The sequence below is a fragment of the Heterocephalus glaber genome, unplaced genomic scaffold (assembly GCF_053883595.1).
Source record: "Heterocephalus glaber isolate CG9 unplaced genomic scaffold, H.glaber_assembly_v1.0 deba00000347, whole genome shotgun sequence".
Lineage (NCBI taxonomy): Eukaryota > Metazoa > Chordata > Mammalia > Rodentia > Bathyergidae > Heterocephalus > Heterocephalus glaber.
The window spans coordinates 3970864-3989252 of record NW_028258143.1 but is presented as its reverse complement, the minus strand read 5'-3'; the positions used below and the strand labels follow the sequence as shown (position 1 = coordinate 3989252).

Sequence of the window (18389 nt, the reverse complement as noted above, 5' to 3'; positions counted from 1 at the left end):
CTTGGTCCCCTTCCCTTTTGCAAAAAATTTCTTTCTTTTTCCTATTATCTACCTTTTCTTTTCTTTTCCATATCTTTTACCTTCACTATGCACTGTGTGTGTGCTACTCCTGATCTTAAAACATTTTAATGGAGCTTCCCTGAGGCCTAGAGTGGATATGCCCCGTCCAGACTATTTTGTGTTTTTTCTAGAAGATGGCTTGGAGCAATACCTCGGGTGGGAGGTGCTTCACAACCATTTGAGGAACAGCCTTGTGGAAGAACAAGCAGTCTAATTTGGATAAAAAGTCAGCATGGCACTGACTCATAAATAACCTCGATAGGATCGTGAAAAGAAACGATTTTATTCTGTAGGCAATATGAAACCTTTTTAAACTGATATTCAACACTTCCTGATTAAGACAGACTCAGAGTTTTCAGATACATGTTCTAAAATTCTGTGCAAGTAGATAACAATAAGATCTGGGCTCTTTTTGATAGAAAAAAATTGCAAAGTGGCTGACCTTTGCCACTGTTATGACTCAATGTATACAATAAGTTGCAGGATACCTTTTTACCTAAAAAATTATGTTCTTATATATCTTTTATCTTTAACACTATGGTCATTTCTAAAGAAGTTCTGGGGCTGGGGATTCAGCTTAGTGGTGCTGTACCTGCCTTGCAAGTACAAGGTCCTGAGTTTGATCCCCAGTACCAGGAGAAAAAAAATCTAAACAAGTTCTGAAGCACAGAGAAAAAGCAGGGAAAATCATCTAAAGAGAAGTAAATATATTCCAAGAACATAGGTATAGGAGACCATCAAAGTATATCAGTTGCAAATCTGAAAGGATATTCATGTAGTTCTGAAGGTCTTTTCAGTGTTATACTACTAAAAAGAACAAAAAAAAAGCACTGAGTAAAATCTTTCTATATTAAGCACTTTCTCTTATCTCCATATCCAACAGCAGTTAGACCAAGGGACTCTCTTTCTCATCAGTTATATTGGTCAGATCCACTGTTTTTATTATATGCATCAAATACTGTCTGGAAAACTTAGTCACTTTTGACATGCATTTGAAAGCAGGATAAACATATTAGGGAACATTTCTCCCCTGAAATGTCTCTTTTGGAAGTCAGTTCACTCAATATAGAACTTAAATGTTGACTATATACCAGGCTCTTATTTTTGCTATTTTTACGGTTTTTAAATTTTACATTATAATAATACTTTTAATCAGAAGCCAACAACTGGCAAATTTTAATTTTAAATTATTTATTTATGAGGTACAGCATGATGCTTGATACATGTATACATTGTGGAATGATTAGATCAAACTAATTAACATATCTATCACCTGTGGTGGAACCTTTAAAATCTACTTTTAGCAATATTTTGAGATATAATAATTATAGTTGTATAATATACAAAACCCTTTTGCTCTTGTCTGAGATTTTGTACTCTTTCCAACATCTCCAAAAAAACCTGCCTCTTTTCCTCAGCTTCTAAGAATCACCATTTGATCTAATTTTATGAGTTCAAATTTTTTAAAAGAGAAAACATTTTTACCTTACCAAACTCTTCATTTAGTCATAACTTTGAAAGCAAAAGAGGAATAACATAAAAGTCCTCATTAAAATAATTTGTTTACTCTTTTAATATTGTTCACTTTCAATGTGAATAATGAACACAAATATTAATTACATACAGTAATACATCTAATGTGCATTCACTGTTGTATGACTTTAACAACAAAATGAACTTATTTGTGGGAGCAGAATGATGTTATTTAGCAAAAAGATGAGAATAGTTTCAATCAGAAAACTATTCATGAATTATTGAGCACTGTGTACAAAATGAATATGTAATAATTTTATCTTTGGGGAACAAGGATTGAACCCCATACTATTGATGGTGAACCTTTTAGAGATCAAGTGCCCAAACTACAAACCAAAACCCACTTATATTTTGCAGTGTCAGCCCTGCAATTAAACCTGAATGTTTGGTTGCTGGAGCGATCCTGGGGTGACTTGGCTCACGTGCCAACAGAGAGGGCTCTGTGTGCCCACTGCGGCACATGTGCCATAGGTTCACTACCACTGCCCTATACAAACGCTTGTTGAAGAAGATCATGAATGAATTGAGGATAAACAATAATGTACCACCCTTAGTTTAATGAAGGCATTTAAAGTCTCTGTTTACTACTTTAATTCTAACAATTATAGAGTTCTTGCAAAGTCAGCATGAATATGCCTGTGCAGTTCATTACTAGAGACATAGATTGTGTCATCATATGTCCTCATCATACATACATTTGATAATTATAAAAAAGTTATAATTCAAAATGTGGAGGATGACAGGTAGAAATGGAAATAAAAGAGGAAAAAAGAGGAAATTGAAATCCAGTGTACTATTAACATAAACTTTGTAAGGAAAAGAATGAAATCCAGTAATCGATATTACTGTAAATGAAGCCATGTTCTCTGGTTATAATTTTCTCTAGATTTGACCATTAACCACAATAAATTTTGTATCTTACATAATTTTTAAAAACCACAACAATCTATGAAATTGATAGGCTGCTTAATAAATGGATAATAGCTTACAGTCTCTCAATAAACCTCACCTTAGGCTCTCTCAGAATACTACTTTAATTATGAAGTGCAACTCTCTGTGGTTTATCATTTTGGTCAATGTAATGCATCTGTTTTAGAGCTTGCATTTCTCTAAGATAAAATTGGACTTTTCCTCTACAGTGTATTTTTAAATTTACAGAAATACATATTTAGTCTTTCTTAAAAATTCACTACTGAATTAAAAAGCACTTGGAAGCAGTATAATAAATTAGATAGATACAGGAATTTTCAGGTTAGTTCATCTAGGCTAGAAATATTAGACTTACATTTTATTTGTTGCTGTATTCCTTGGTTACCTGGAGTGCAATATAGGGCCAGTATAAGTACCTACCTTATACAGCTGTCACTAACAAAATTGATTTAATGTGCTTGGCACATAAATCTTAATTATATTTATTGTTGTTGTTGCTACTACTAAATGAAGCAATGAATACAGAAGTTAACAGTAGTGGCAGATGAAGGATGAGAAAGTTCTGCACACTCTTTAAAAGGCGTTCGCCTAGAAGTGTCTTCCATCATTTTGCTCATGTTCCAGTGGTAAGAATAACTACCTGACCACATTTTGATGGAAAGCATATTGGGAAAAAATATCCTTGGAGCTACTGTTGGCAAACTGCTTCCCACTTACACTCTAGACACTCATAGATGGAGCACAGCATACATTTTAGTGGAGAACTATTCCTCCCTGCCACTGGGAAAGAAATATTAATTCTCCCATCTGTACTTTTTGGAAAACAAAGCCTTGTTTATGTGTCATGTTTTGTTTGGGAGGTAAAAATCTGGGACAGAGAGAATGAAGTAAAAAAAATGAAGCAGAAAATGTGAGAAGTTGTACGGTGGTTATACTGCCATGCTGGCCACCAGTCCACAGAGAGATTCAGGAAGACTGGGTCATTGGGCAGATGCACTGGTCAGCTTGGAAAGGAGCTACAGATAGACTGTCTGTAGAAAGCTTGAAACAGTCTGTGTGAGGGAGGGAATGAAATAATTTATCTACCATGTTCCTTCCCATTTTTTGTTTGTTTCCCTTTGGTTTAAGCTCAACCCTCTGACTCTTCCCTTGCTTACCTCATATAGACCCTGGTTGCTTTCTCAGGTGGCTAGCCAGAAACTCAGATCCAACACCCTACCAGAGTTTCAGCCAAACCTGAAAGTGGTGGAAGGAGCCAAACTCTGGAGACCTGGAGGGATAGTCTGGCATTCCAAGGTGACTGGTCATCCACAAAAGGCAGGATCAAATGACTGAAGCAGGGTTGGTCACTAATAGTGGCAGCTGATGAAGCGTACAATAGTGTAAGGAGACTTTGAGGAGGCACCTGAGATGTGTAGAACATGCCCAAGCTGTTCACCTTGCAGAACCAAATTAGCTTTTCTTGTAATGGAAAACAGTATTACCATATAACAGAAGTAGGTTAAGTACCAGCTGTCTTATTTATTCTAGCAAGATCTTGATTCAGAAATAAAGGCAATACATGTGTATTTCTTAAAAAGAAAAGAATACTTTTTCTTTAAAGAAACAAATAAACAACAAAAAAGCACACAGTATTCTTGTGCTCCAAATCACTAACAAATGTTTACTTTTCTGAAAATCTGGCTCAATACAGTTGTGTAACATACTGAGAAATTTCAGTGTAGAAACAATTTCAGTTATTATTAACATCATTTATATTCATATACATAAAACCCACATCTTATAATCAAAGTATCTTTTTCTAGCTTGACAGAAGCCATACTTTAGACATTAATAAGATCAGGTATCCATTCAGCACTCTTTCCTAAATCAGTTTGCCTAAATGAGAATTTATAAGTGAGTTTTGTCCTCCTCCATGAACAATTTTCCAGAATCAAAACGAGTTATGTGATAAAACTTAATTCCTCTAAACAGATTTTGTGTTTCATGTTTCAAAATGATAAGGACAATCTGAGTTTATATTCTGGAATAGCAATTAATCCTAAATAAAGAAAATGGTATTTAATACCTACTTCATAAAATCTGAGCTTTATCTTCTTTAAAAACACATCTAGTAATAAGGAAATGAGAATAAGTGACCCAATGATTTGTTGCTTACACACATACTCAGTCTTCATCATAAAAAATACTATCAAACAAAATAGCATCTGGTCTTTAATATTTTCTTAAAATACTTTTAAAAACTATGGTCACCAAATATCCCATAAAAATAGGAATCGAAACCCAAAAGTTTAATCTAAGCTAGGGGAAAATATAGAAAATAATCTGACAACTATTATTAGGAAATGATGAAGATGAACTAAGAAAATAATAATAACAGAAGTGGATAAGAGCTTCAATCAGTTTTTAATGACTTTACTCCAACAAAGAAGCTTCTATGTCTTATTTTCCAAAAGCAATAACTCTTAAATAATTCTCTTTAAACGCTTAAAAATTCAGTCATTTCTATTTTAAGTTCACCCTAGAAAAGATATGATACATACGTTCTTAGATTTAAATCCATATTTAGTCAGATTTTTAAAACTTTAGTTTTATAATGATGTAAAATATGATCTACTGCCATCACGCAGTTCAGTAGCAGACTTTTTTTTCCTGTGTTTTACAGCTATCACATCAGCAATGTTTCCTATTAAAGGGTTCTTTAACTTCCGGCTTCTGAATAAAATTTTGATTGTCTTCCAAATAAATTCTACAACTTTTCTGAATTACTTGTTCCCATGTTTAACAGTAAAATACTAAAAAACCTTTCCTTCAAATAATCTCTACTCCCTAATGTTATTTCTTCAAGCTATGTTTTCTATTGTTGCTTTGTGAAAATGAAGTACTGCTTAGGATCATTTTTATGCAGTCTTCTACCTCATTTATATTAGTTTTCTCTTCTTGAAGCTAATAAATTTACTTGCTTCAATTTTATGCTAATAACTTTAGTTTTTCTGTCACACTTCTATATTCACCTCAAATCTTTATTATTTGCTTCAATTATGCCATAAGATCAGTTCCTAAAGTTAAGATAAATGGATATTGTGTCCTACATTTCTGTGGATTTCTCTTTTTCTAAACTACCATTCTGTAATGAATTTTTTATTTTTATTTATTAATTCACTGGAATTAATCTGGGTATTTTTCTCATAGCTTTCCATCCAGTTTATACATTTTTAATAGTTCACAAAAATTATGAAACATGTTTCATTTTGTATACTGCCATGGATGTAGCATAATGGAAGAGTAAGAATGACAGAATGAATGGAACTGAGAAGGATGTGCAGTTATGAAGTTGAACTTGTATACTTTTCTGGGGATTTGGATATAATCCTGTAAAACATAGCTTTTCCAGAAGAAATAAGGTGAAGTTTGTGTTTTAGTGGAAATAAAGTAAAAATGATAAATTGAACGGTTTTGACAGGCCAGAGAAGCCAGATCTAGAAAAACTCAAGTAAGAGAAAATAAAAGCTCAGATAAGCTTCGGTCACAGAATGGAGAAGGTGGAGCTAGTTGTGGAATTTGGGTTTTGGTACTTTTGACTATCAGTGGAAAGGGGTAGGAAGCACTAAGAAATTTTCAGATGAACTTGGTAAAGAGATGATTAAGAAAATATTAGCAATCAGGAAAAGTGGGTAAGTCTGGAAAGAAGATGAAGATTTCATTTAGGTGACCATGCTACATTCTAGTGGTAATTGGTTAGAAAGTAAGAGTTTTGGCCCACTGGAGCTGCTAGGAGTCAGTGGAACTCATTGAGTAGTTCATATATTACAGCTAATAGAACAAGATCAGGGCAAGTCCAAAACCCAGAGGATTCCGATAGGCTCTGAGAATTCATGTGAACCTGTAACAAGTGATTACTAACATTTATGAAGTGAGGAAAAGAAGAGAAATGAGTGAAAGAAACAGAGAAGGAAGAGGATAAGTGACAAAGAAAGAATTTCGAGAAGAAATGTCTCCATAGCCGAAGGAGAATGTTTTTATGGAAGATTAACATAATAGTACATGTAAATTCTAATAATTCAACTCTAACAACAAGACATCAGATAGCTTTTGTTGACCTCAATGCTTAAGCTATTTTAGATTAGGTAAGAAAGGGAGAAAAAGCCAGGCTGCAGTGAGTTAAGAGGAGAACGGAACATGACCAAACAGAAAGGGTGAGGGCAGAAAACTGAACCTGGGAACAACAGGAAGGCAAGTGGTGAGACTGAGAAAAGGGGAGGTCGTGAAGATGGTGCGTGGTTTCCTCCTATTTTTTTTTTTAACAAAAACAACTTGGCTATGGAAACAGACTCTGGATATGATCTGTTTAGGAATGGGAGAGAGTAGGAAAATGGGAGAGAGTAGGAAAACTCAGGAAATGTATGAGATTAGAGGAAATTAGAAACAGACAATGCTGTCTTGGGTAGGACGAGTATTTCCTCCTCTGAGATAAAGCAGAACACACCTTGCAAGTCCTTTGTGCCCCATATGACACCAGCAGGCCAGGTTATTTCAATCCTTATAGAAGTCACTCATTTATACTGAGGAATGAGGCTGTTACCAGGTGGACAAGAGTCACAGAGCTAGGTCCAGAATTCTGGGACAGGAAGAGAAAGTAGAAAATGGTGACACTTACAGAGAAGAAACAGAAAATATGAAATCTTGTTCATGGACCTAAAAAGGACTTAGCTCTGTATGTGAAGTAGTGGGAAGAAAAACTGAATATGGAGATGTTATGTATTGTGCTGTGATCAAGAACTTGGGACTTAGAGTCACATAAAAGTAAATTTATATCTCAGCTTAAGTACATACTAAATGTGTGGCCATTTCTTGTTTCAGTTTCTTCACTTGCAAGTTGACGGTAATCGTGATAACTCCACAAAAGTGTCATAAGGAATAGACAGCAATGGAGAATAATAATTGCAGAGGGTGCGCCATATAGGAAGCATTCACTAAAGGTTATGTTTGTTAATTCACTTGGAGTATACAACTGTGAAAGTGGGAAGACTCAGGAATATCTAGCTAGCACTTTGATCCCTGTACTGTAGGTACAAACCCTTGGATGGAGCAGACTTGGAAGGAATAGACTTTGGGCGATCGCCTTCATGAGGGCACACAGAAAATGACTAGGAATGCCGAAATTTGCTAAGCAGCGTGAAAGGCCAGTGAAGAAGATAGCTAACATTTATAATGTTACTCCCCGGAGAAGTCAAAACCCTAAGATATGAGACTATTGAAAGGAGAAGTAAGTGAGAGCTCTCACTGGAGGACAGGGAGGGTGGAGTGAGTGGTTGATGTGACCCTTGGATCAGTGACTTAGGCTTGGATATAGAAGGGAGTGAAGCCAGGAAGGGCTTGAAAGCCTGGAAGATTACACAGAGGTCTTTAAAAACATCAGAAGCAACCAAAAGAACAGCATGGGAGTAAGGATAACACAGAAAGTGAGATTCATGGATAAGAAGCGTAATGAAATTGCTGGATTGGAGCAGAGGTGAAGGAGTGAGCTTGCAGCAAGAGAGAGGGTGAGGGCACAGGAATGAGCACTGTGAGATAACTGAGCTTGAGGGGAGAAATTTGGATTGTGATAAACTGGAGCTAAGTTCATGACCATGGGATTGGGCTTGTGATGCTGGTGAAAGTGTTCAGAAATTGCCACAGCCAGATGGGAAGAAAACTATGGAAGCTTACACTAGGGTCTACCTATTGGTTTCCTCTAGTTTACAGCACATAAAATCTACACACAATTATGCACCATCTTAGGCTAATATGGAAATTTTTTATAAGTCTGGGATGATTTGAACTCAGGCCTGACTTTCCAAACTGGCACTATTCAGCACATTCCTCTGTTCTTTATTTTTTCTTTTTCTTTTTGCATACTGGGGTTTGAAGTCAGAGGCTTTTTCACTGAACTGCATCCCCATTCCCCTCCTTTTTTTTTCACTAAATCTCTTAAATTGCCTAGGCTGGGATCAAACTCTTGATATTCCTGTCTCAGCTTCCCAGTGGCTGGAATTGCACACATGCACCACCACACCTGGTAAAATACGGAATCCTTAAAAGAAGAGTCAGTATTTTCCGTATCTGCAGTCCCAGTGACCAACTAGAGAGTGGCTAGATCATTGACATAAAGAAAATATGCCATAAATTTCTGTTGAATGATACTGTGAAATCCCACATTCAGTCTGTACATGAATCTATTAAGCCGTGTATCATATTTTCAAATCACAAACAAAAGACTGCTTAACTCCTTAAAAAATACAAATCTTAATTGCTATAAAATTGGGAATTTTAAGGCATCCAAGCATTCCTTCCAAAGCACAAAAGCTCATTGCATTTTGATATTTTTTCCTTCATTCATGAATTTAGCAAATATTCATGGAACAACCAGTATGTACCAGGCACTGTTCCATACATTGGAAAAAACAGTGGAAGAAAAGGCAAACAAGGCCCTAGCTCGGGGAGCTTAATTGTAGTGAGGGAAACATAAACAGTATATAAAAATACATGTTAATTTCAGTTAGTTAAAAGAAGTGAGATAAAGAGAACCAGGAGTGCTGGAGCATAGCTCTTTGTTTCTAAGACAGTCAAAAAGGCCTCTGACAAGGGGCCTTAGCTGAGAGCTGATGGACAGGAGCCATCATGTAAAGACTGGGAGGTAGTCCCAGTAAACAGGCGGTAAGGGGCCTCAGCAAGATCCAGTAGAGCAGAGGATAAAAACACATCAATGTACCTGTCTTGGAGTGTAGAGAAAAGGAAAAACCAAATTCTCTTTAGCATGAGTATGATGAGAGCATAGACTCAGTTTTCAAGGACTGTGTACTGGTTAGTAATAAACTTTGAGTGATGCTGCTTACATTTAAATTCTGACACTTCCCTTTGTGCCAAATTACCTGGGAAGGTTCAACTATGCAAGAAGCATTCTGACATGATTTCTTACCTGCAATATGGTGATAGTAAGAATTACCTTTTACTATGTTAAGAATTAAATGAATTCCAAATTTTAAAGCACTTAGGGAAATATTTATTATACACAAAGTGCTTCTTATATAAAATATTTCTACCTTTTCCTCCCAACTGCATCATGTAGGAAAGATGAGCCCTGTTATAGTCTGAATGATTACCTTTTTGATTCTGAATATCCTATAATTTACTCTGCAAAAGTATCTTACTATTTTTAGTCATTCTTCATCACAAATCACTTGAAAATGAACATAATTATTTTCCTTTGACATCTTTCAGAGGAGTGATCACTGGTGTGACATTGCATGAGTGACCTAGTAAAAATCTTCCACTATTGAAGTATTTTTAAGAAACATAGCTCACCTTGATGGATTTCACATAAGGCTCCTGTTAAATAACCAAAGAAATGTATGTTATCCACAAATATCATGCCAGATGAATTTATGTTTGGCTTTTATCAGCAGCTTTATCAGTAGCTTTTCAAAAAACTTTTTTTTCAATTATTGAGTTGCCAAAAACTAAAAATGTCACAATTTACTTTTGAAAAGAGATTTCTAGCTTAATCAAACTATTACAACTAGGCTGATAAAACTGGACACAGTGGCTGTGAGACAATAAACATGGGTCAATAGTTTCTTGTAACATTTTTACCATTCCTTCATAATTTCATGTTTTAAACTGAAGTTCCTGCTGTTGAAAACACTGAAGAAAATATTATAAGCCTTGTATAGTAATATTTTAAGATACTTTATGTAGGGTCAGGGATTTGGCTTAGTGGTTCTGCCGCTTGCCACGCAAGCACAAGGACCCGAGTTCGATTCCTGGTACCAAAAAAAAAAAAGGTACTCTATGAATAAATGCTTGAGAAAAATTATTGAATTTATAGAAAACTCTAGAATACCTCAGACCACATGAAAATAATTAGAAAGTCTTTGAAAGTTAGTACTTTTTTGAAAAATAGTAGTTTCTAAATTCCTAAGTTTTTGCTTAAAATTGAAGTGTTACAAATTTAAAGTTATATAAAAATTCACTTTAATTAGATATATTGAGGAAAATGAAGTTAATAATTCTATTAATTGCTTACTAAATATTACTGAAATAAAAGAACTTTTAATAACATCCACATTATACCCATATAAAAAGGAAGCACACTATAATCTATTGGGTCTAAATTCAATGTAAGAAATAAAATTATAAATACACTCACAGGTCAGGTCTTCAAAGTCTGAATAGTGAGTTTCTAAAAGGCACATAGTTGACACTTAATACTTCTTAAATTTGTTAACCTATTATATACAGATTTGCAGGAGACTTTGAGATGAAATAATCTACCTGCTCAATTTTTTAAGATGACATAGCCAAATTCTAAGTAAGTATGGTAAAGACTCAAAGGTATATACGTGTAACAATTTTCCCATTACATTATTATTTATTAATTATATTTCTCTTACTATTGGGTCTAATAATTGTATGATTTAAAATGCCTTTAGTATACAATATCCACTGAATAGCAAAATTCTACATTAAGGAAAAACGGATGTAAAAATATTCTATTTCCTAGGATTACTAATTAGCTTTATCTCAAAACATCAACATTTTAAATATTTTTCTTATTATCTACAATTAATGAAATATTTTAAAAAATAGACTTGTAATTTTAAAGCATTAAAATTATGAATTTCCAAATAAAAAGCCCTACAAATTAGGTTTCCCTTGGAAAAAAAACAGAGATAGGCATTTTATCATAAATATGTATAGGTTCTAACTCAATAAACTCTGACATGCATCTCCAATGATGTGTGCTTTTTGTTCATATTTCATTTTTGTTTACAGAAAACTGGGCACAAACCAGAAAGTGTGGATTTGTGTGGAGCACATATTGAATGGACCAAGGAAAAATCAAGCAGAAAGAATGTATTTCAGGTAAGAATGTTATATATATTCAATTTATTCCTATTCCCTCTAAATCTGAGCTCTCTTGGGTAATCAAAATAAGACTACCTTCTTGTGATGTTTTCATGTGCATGAACTAGTTGTCTGAAGGTCATTATGAAAGTCTGACTCCTCTTCCTTGTTGAATCTTTGGTTTGTTTTGTTGTTTTTCCATGGTGACTGGTTGTTATCTAAACACAAAATATATGTTGCATCTTGATAAGTTTTATATAAGGCATTGCAATTTGAAATGTATTTGTGAACTGGTTGGGCTCTAACCTAGAACACTTTATTTAAACTGATTTAATTTACAATTTTCAAACATACACAAGTTAACACTCATTAATTATAAGCTACTTCCAAACGTTACCCTTCCTTCTAGTCATTAATTATATTTACCAGCGTAGGTAATGAGGAGATAGAAAGCTGAACAGCTATACAAATTGAATCATTTTATATTCAGTACTTTAAGTTTTGAGGAAAAATTATGATTGATAAGTAATCATATTGATTGGAAAGGATTAGGTGAAATCTGTAAGAGAGAAAAATTATAAAATGTAATCTTTCTCACATGATGTTAACAAAATCAGATAATTTAGCATGATTTCTAACAGCAATTAATAATTTTAAATTGTAGAGATGAATATTTTCCATTTTTAGATAAAATTTACCTATCATATTTCAAAATTAGTCAATAATTATATAGGTTTATTACTATTATGTACATGTACCAACTCCCCAAGATGAATATAATTACTATGTATTGCAAACATGTACCAATTTAAATAAAAATTATAAATAGATATAGGTTTATTTTAGAATTAATGTCATTTGTTAGCCAAGAAAGCCAAAGATTATTATAATTTCTTACATTAAATACTTTCTCAGAGCATTTTGGTCTTTTGATAACGTCAATTCTGTTCTTACATGCTGTGCTGAAATTAATATATTGAGTCTTACAGAAGCATAGATTGCTGACATCGCCTACCTACTCTCACTGAAGGGAAAAAAGTCTGCTTTCTTGTTTATTCCAGGCACTAATTTGGGTATATCCAAATAATTTGAGTCCATCCAGATTAAAAATTTTTTGAATATTCTAAAATAAAAGTTTTCTGGTTGAAGTTTTAGTCTACTTAGGTATAAAGATTGTTGTTTTACCAAGAAAGAAGTTGAGAAGATATATGTAATCTTTATTTCCCAATTAAAAATAAAAATTTGATGGAAGGGAGGAGGAAGGGAGGAGGAAGGGAGGCCAGCAAGCCACCAAACAGATTTACCAATCAGTGGTCCAACCCTGGAGTAATTAGGATATGGTCTTAGGGAATCGAGTAGGAGAAATAAATTTTGTTTCAAAATGAGTGGCTGTGGTTCAGTAATACATCCTTCTCTCCAGTTTCTTGCTCTTTTTTCTCATTTTTTTTCCATAAATAATAAAATGTAGAGATTGTACTCCTAGTCTTTATGACAACCTAAATAATCAGAGAAGCTGAGTGTTCTAGAATTATATGTTGTGAGTTTACATCTTAATAATTTAAGTTGCAAAAGGACAACATTAAATTCAAATTTATGGACCTAATCCTTGGACAATAGAAATTTTTGAAGATAGCCTATTCTTTTTCAGTTTCTTCTGGGAACCATATGAAAATTCAACTATCGCTTCTCAGCTTTTTGGCTAAGATCAAGTGAAAATTCAGCTAGGTCACAAATGGGTTGAAATTCAACTATATATAATATACACAGGGTAATATATAGATAGATAGATAGATACACATACAGATTTTAAAAATATGTATAATTATGAGCATGCTATATATATGTGTGTGTGTATATACATTTAAATTGCCTATACTAATGCTATCATTCTAATCTTTTCTGAATATTACTAACCATCTCCTCTTGTAATTTCCCACCTATTTTTCATGTTTGTGTATGTAAGTACATTTAAACATATTAAAAACTATTCTCATTCTTTGGGTAATAATTTGGAGGGTAAAATCATGCCAGTTACTTTTCTTTGTCATGCAACTGAACAATTCATGGGGCCTCATTCTTACATATATTGTTTTTTTCTTTTGATCTTCCTTGGAGTTTTTAGAGAAACGAGGAAGATTCAAGTTTAATGTTCTGCTTCATTTTTTCTGTATGGCTTATTTATTTATTTTTTTTGGTCATGCTGAACTCTTTTCAACCTCTAGGTGTACACATTTAGGTTTTATATATATATATCCATAGATACTTGTTCTGAACTAAGCCTTTTGAGAGGAACAATGTAAACAGCTTTTATAGTTCTGTTAACAAAAAAGCATTGGGAAGGATTTGCCAGAGAGCTAAATCTAGATGACTTGCATCAATATTTGATTAGATACATTAGCTGTTCTAACTCTCAAATGATCAGAATAAACATGATTATATCGCAAAAACATCATATTAAGGCATTGTTGGGTATTTGAGTGTGTGTAAGGGTTTCATTACCTACAAAATAATGAAGTGTTTCTTCCTGACCGAAAAAGACCATCACCGCTTCAGCTGATGTGCTACTTCTGAAATAGGTTTAGAATTCCAAGTTTGAATTAGAGTTGGTGTTCAATTTCAGCCTATGAATTATAGATTACAGATAGCAAATGACTATTGAGATTTTTAGTTCAAGAAAAATCAAAGAAGACCAAAATTAGAACTACTCTAAAATTTGAAATCTGTTTTTAAAATCTTGATGGATTAGCATTTATATGCCATGTAATTACACTGTCTGCAGAGAAGTCAAATTTAAAATGAATGGGGAAACAAACAAAACATTGTGAGTGGCTGAGATATGTTTGAAAGTCTCAGAAGCATAAACTATGATACCAAAAAAAGAAGGGGAAAAATTTCACATGTCTCATTTATTTGGATATGCTGTTTGGACATTTATCTTGTTCATTGTTTCTTTGTATTAAAAGCAAAGTTCCCTTCTCGGGCCAAAGTCCAGCCAAACTTGTGGTGTGGATTCAATCTTGTTTGACTGGCAAATGGTAGCATCATAGTGACATTAAGTTTTAGTATTTAAAAACTCAAGATCTTGGCCTAATTGCTAGTATTTAATATTAAGTAATTTTTAAAAAATGTATGTTAACTTCTATAATAAAGTTTGTATAGGAATATCATAACGTGTGTTGAAATGTATGCACACATAAACATATATCTAGTAGCTTGACTAGGGAAACAGAGTGAGCATTTACACAAATATACAAAACCAGAAAGATAACTTTGTAATTACAGCGGGTGGTGAAGTTTCAAAGTTAAATTAGTAAATGTCCATTGCTACCAACTATTGTTTAATTCTGCAGAGAGCATAATTATCAAGGACTATCACAAGTTTGATGTAGCTTGAGAAAACATTTAGCGACCGAGTGATTTGTAATGAACTGTGACACGAGTTTCTTTAGTTAACTTAAGAGCAACGCTAGGTCTTCATCAGGGAAAGAGTGAATAAAAAGAATTGTGTTCAAATTACATGTTTGAAACATTCCTGCTAAGTGCTAGTTTGCTCTTTGGTGTTTAGCCTGAAATTTAAAGCACTAAGGATTAAAAGGATTACAACATGATCTTAAATAATCCTGAATGTCATTTACAGAGAGATAGTTGTAATAACTAAATAAAACCATGTTAAGGGATGGCAGTATTGTCAGGCAGCATCTATAACGCAAGCCGTGCTGTCACCTTCCCTTTCCTTGCTGGGTACGTTACACATTTACAAAGCTTTTCCACAGGAAGTTCAACCGAGAACATGGCTAAAATAACTTAAAATAATGTAGAAGTTTAGCTTTTAATATTTACTTGTTTCAAACTTGAAGGACATTTTTCACTTAGGTTTCCTTCCTTCTTCAAATGTATAGCTCTCTGAGTTAAATATTTTTCAAAGGCTAGGGAAAGGGGGCTTAGGACAGAGCCATCAAATAGACAAATGATGCACCCCAAAACCTTCCCCAAGCTCCAAAGGGGTGCCCCCTTATTAAATATATTAGAGTCCTGAAGCACTGTAATTAATTCTATGCTGTTTGATTTACCAATTAAATATTTTTTAATTGTCATGTACCATACATTGGCCTATACTTACCAAACCAAAAGACTGGACACTCTTTAGCTAATGGAATTGTAACTGCTAAGGCTAGAAAAAAATGCTGTCATAAGAAATTGTAGGAAATTTTGTCCACAATATGGGTTTTGTACTTGACAATTTCAGATAGAAATCAAGGGATAGGGATAAAGAAAAGAATCTACAGTATGTTTGCTTGATCTTTTTTAGTATAAGGTGTAAGACAGTAGCTAATTATTCAGTTAAAATAATTGAATCATTTAGACTCTAAAGCCTTAGCTTTTCTTCAGAGCTAGATAGTAACTAAAGCCTCATTTTTTCTGATTTATATTTAAAATAAAATTTTACCTATGAACATACACTGGGTTCCTTTGTAGATTACATGCTTTAAATAGAATAATTCTACCAATTAATGAATTATGGCTGATGAGGAAATTGTGAATTGAAGATTTAAAAGACAGAAAAAATTAAATGATTCAAGAAGATGAAAGTCTGTTTGCCTCCCTCATCACCAAAATTATAACCTCAACAAACACCATGACCAAATTTCCAGGATTTAAGATTCTTAATATAAAATATATCTCAGAAGATACATCCTGTTTCCTATAAGTAAAGTAAACCTTGGAATAAGTCCATCATTACTCGTATTTCTTTTCTTACTGTGGATGAAGTCTGCTGGCTACAATATATATTAAACATATTCAAGTAATATTTTCCCTGGATATGCCTTACATTTAAAAATAATTTGATTGCTCTCTTGATCTGAATATAACTTAGTTTAAAATGTTTAAGTAATACTTAAGTTTATTAATGCAAAGATAATTTAATAGCATATTGGAAAATGCCATTTTTAAGCCAAAAGGAAAACTACTGGTATTTTGCTTTTATTCATTTCCTCATGGTAAAAGTGGTGGTTTAAAATAAATCTGAGCTTTTATCAATTTTCTCTTTCATTTTACAATGTGCATAGTCTAAATGCAAAAGGATGATTCTTCACATTCATACATACATTAAATTTCAAATAAACCTGGTTTCACTTTAGAGAATTACTCCCAGTATTTTAAAAGGCATTGCATTAAAAATAAAGCAGAATAAGGGAAGCATTAATGTCTAATATAGTTTTTTTTGCTTTACAGCTTTTCCTCAATCATTTTATCTACCTATTAGATATTCATGTATCATTCAGAAAGTACAGTGGAGAAAGCCCATGAGTCTGGGGACCTGTGCTCTGGTTTGGGTTCTCAGTTTTATGGTTCTTTATGTAGAACCAAGGTGGGATTCCTCCTCCAACTTACGGTTTGTCACACCAAGAAAATAAGAAATAATAGACTTTACCCGATCTGTCTCCCATTTGTGTTAAGGTTAAAATGAAGCAATCCTTTGGTGTATTTGAAAGCTACTGCATAGTGATTTTAATATAAATAAAACAGGATATAATCATTCATTGACTAACCACATCATCTCACAACATGTGAGGGAAAATCCAGGAGTGGATTTTAGAAGAATTGAGATTCCAGAGATAGTTATTTGTAAAATGCAACTCAGAGTTCTGAATAGTTTGCCTTTCTAACATTTTCTTAACCTAATCAATATACCGAGATTTAATACACCATGTAAAAATGTTTTGATTTGCTGGATAGCAAAGAGTATATCTTCAAACCTTACTCAAACAATTTTAATATTTTATTATTTTAATATTTATTATTTAATATTTATTATTTCACATAAATAGCATTACTTATATAATATCTAGTTGATATGTATATTAATTAAGGACATATCCAAGTTAATACTTAAAAAAATTGCCCTGAAAGCTTTTATGAAGTTATGAATGGCAACTTGTAAGAGTTAACTGAGAGGCAAGGGCAGCAGCTATGCCCCCAATAAAAGACTGTGATTACACTTTCTGTTTCCCTTCTGAAATAGTAGGACAGCACTATTTGTGCTTGGCTACACTTTTGTCAGTGGGATTATGCAGAAGAATTTTTCATGAAGGATAGGCACAATTTTATACTAGAGCTCCTCTTTAGGAATATGAATGTCAGAAGTGTCTAAGATTGAGCAAAAATAACCTGGGGGCAGGGAATAAAGTTGATTGCGAATATCTAGGTGTGACATATGAACATGTTATTCTAAAGAAAGGAGAAACAAAAACAAGGAGGTGGGTGGCACGCACACTCCACATACCTATTTGTTCAAATCATGGGACTTGGAAACCACTGTCTTTGTGTGCAGGTTTAATGTGTAATACATAATAAAATCTCTATATGTAATCTAGAGATCACAAATTAAGATAGAGAAAATCATACCAGGTTTTTGTTGCCTGCGTGATTCTGTGCAGCTCACAAGTCTAAGCCTTGGACTCTGGAGGGCATGTATTTATTTGCACAGGTTCATTATTCCACTGGCTATTTTAATGCTGCCTTACTGCATTTATTTTGCTTTGAACTAACATCAAAGCAGAATGAATGTGAATAACAGTAAAGATTATGATAGCCCTATTAATACATTTTATTCCCAAATTAATGAAATGAACCAAGATTGAAAGTTTCCAAAATGACATAAAATACATCGAAATGTTAAAATGAAAAGAACTATGTTAACTTTGTTTCTTCTACTTCTAACATTTAGCAGGAGAATAGAGGCATGTGGCCTAGTGAACCTAGATCACTGCTTTGCTCACCTCGGGTCACCTTCTGGAATAGCTGGCTACCTGTGCTTAAAGATATGAGGTGTGCATTTAGAATCTGAATTTTAGCCTGACACCAACTATCTTGCCCTTCGTTTACTGACCTCATGCTGTGAATTCCCTCTTCTTATGCAACACATTCTATTTCTTACTGTTTTGTTAGAGCAAGTCTAATGACCACTCTGCCATCTA

At 33.6% G+C, this 18389-nt stretch overlaps 1 protein-coding gene across 2 annotated transcripts in view; it reads left to right on the top strand.

Moving 5' to 3' along the window:
• The window catches only part of Arhgap15 (Rho GTPase activating protein 15), a 609508-nt gene that overhangs the window by 102943 nt on the left and 488176 nt on the right, over positions 1-18389 (top strand). For both annotated transcript variants that reach the window (XM_021237176.2, XM_021237181.2), the window contains one exon: positions 11338-11427. In XM_021237176.2, the coding sequence (XP_021092835.1) occupies positions 11338-11427 (90 nt within the window). The remainder of the gene's footprint in view (positions 1-11337; positions 11428-18389) is intronic.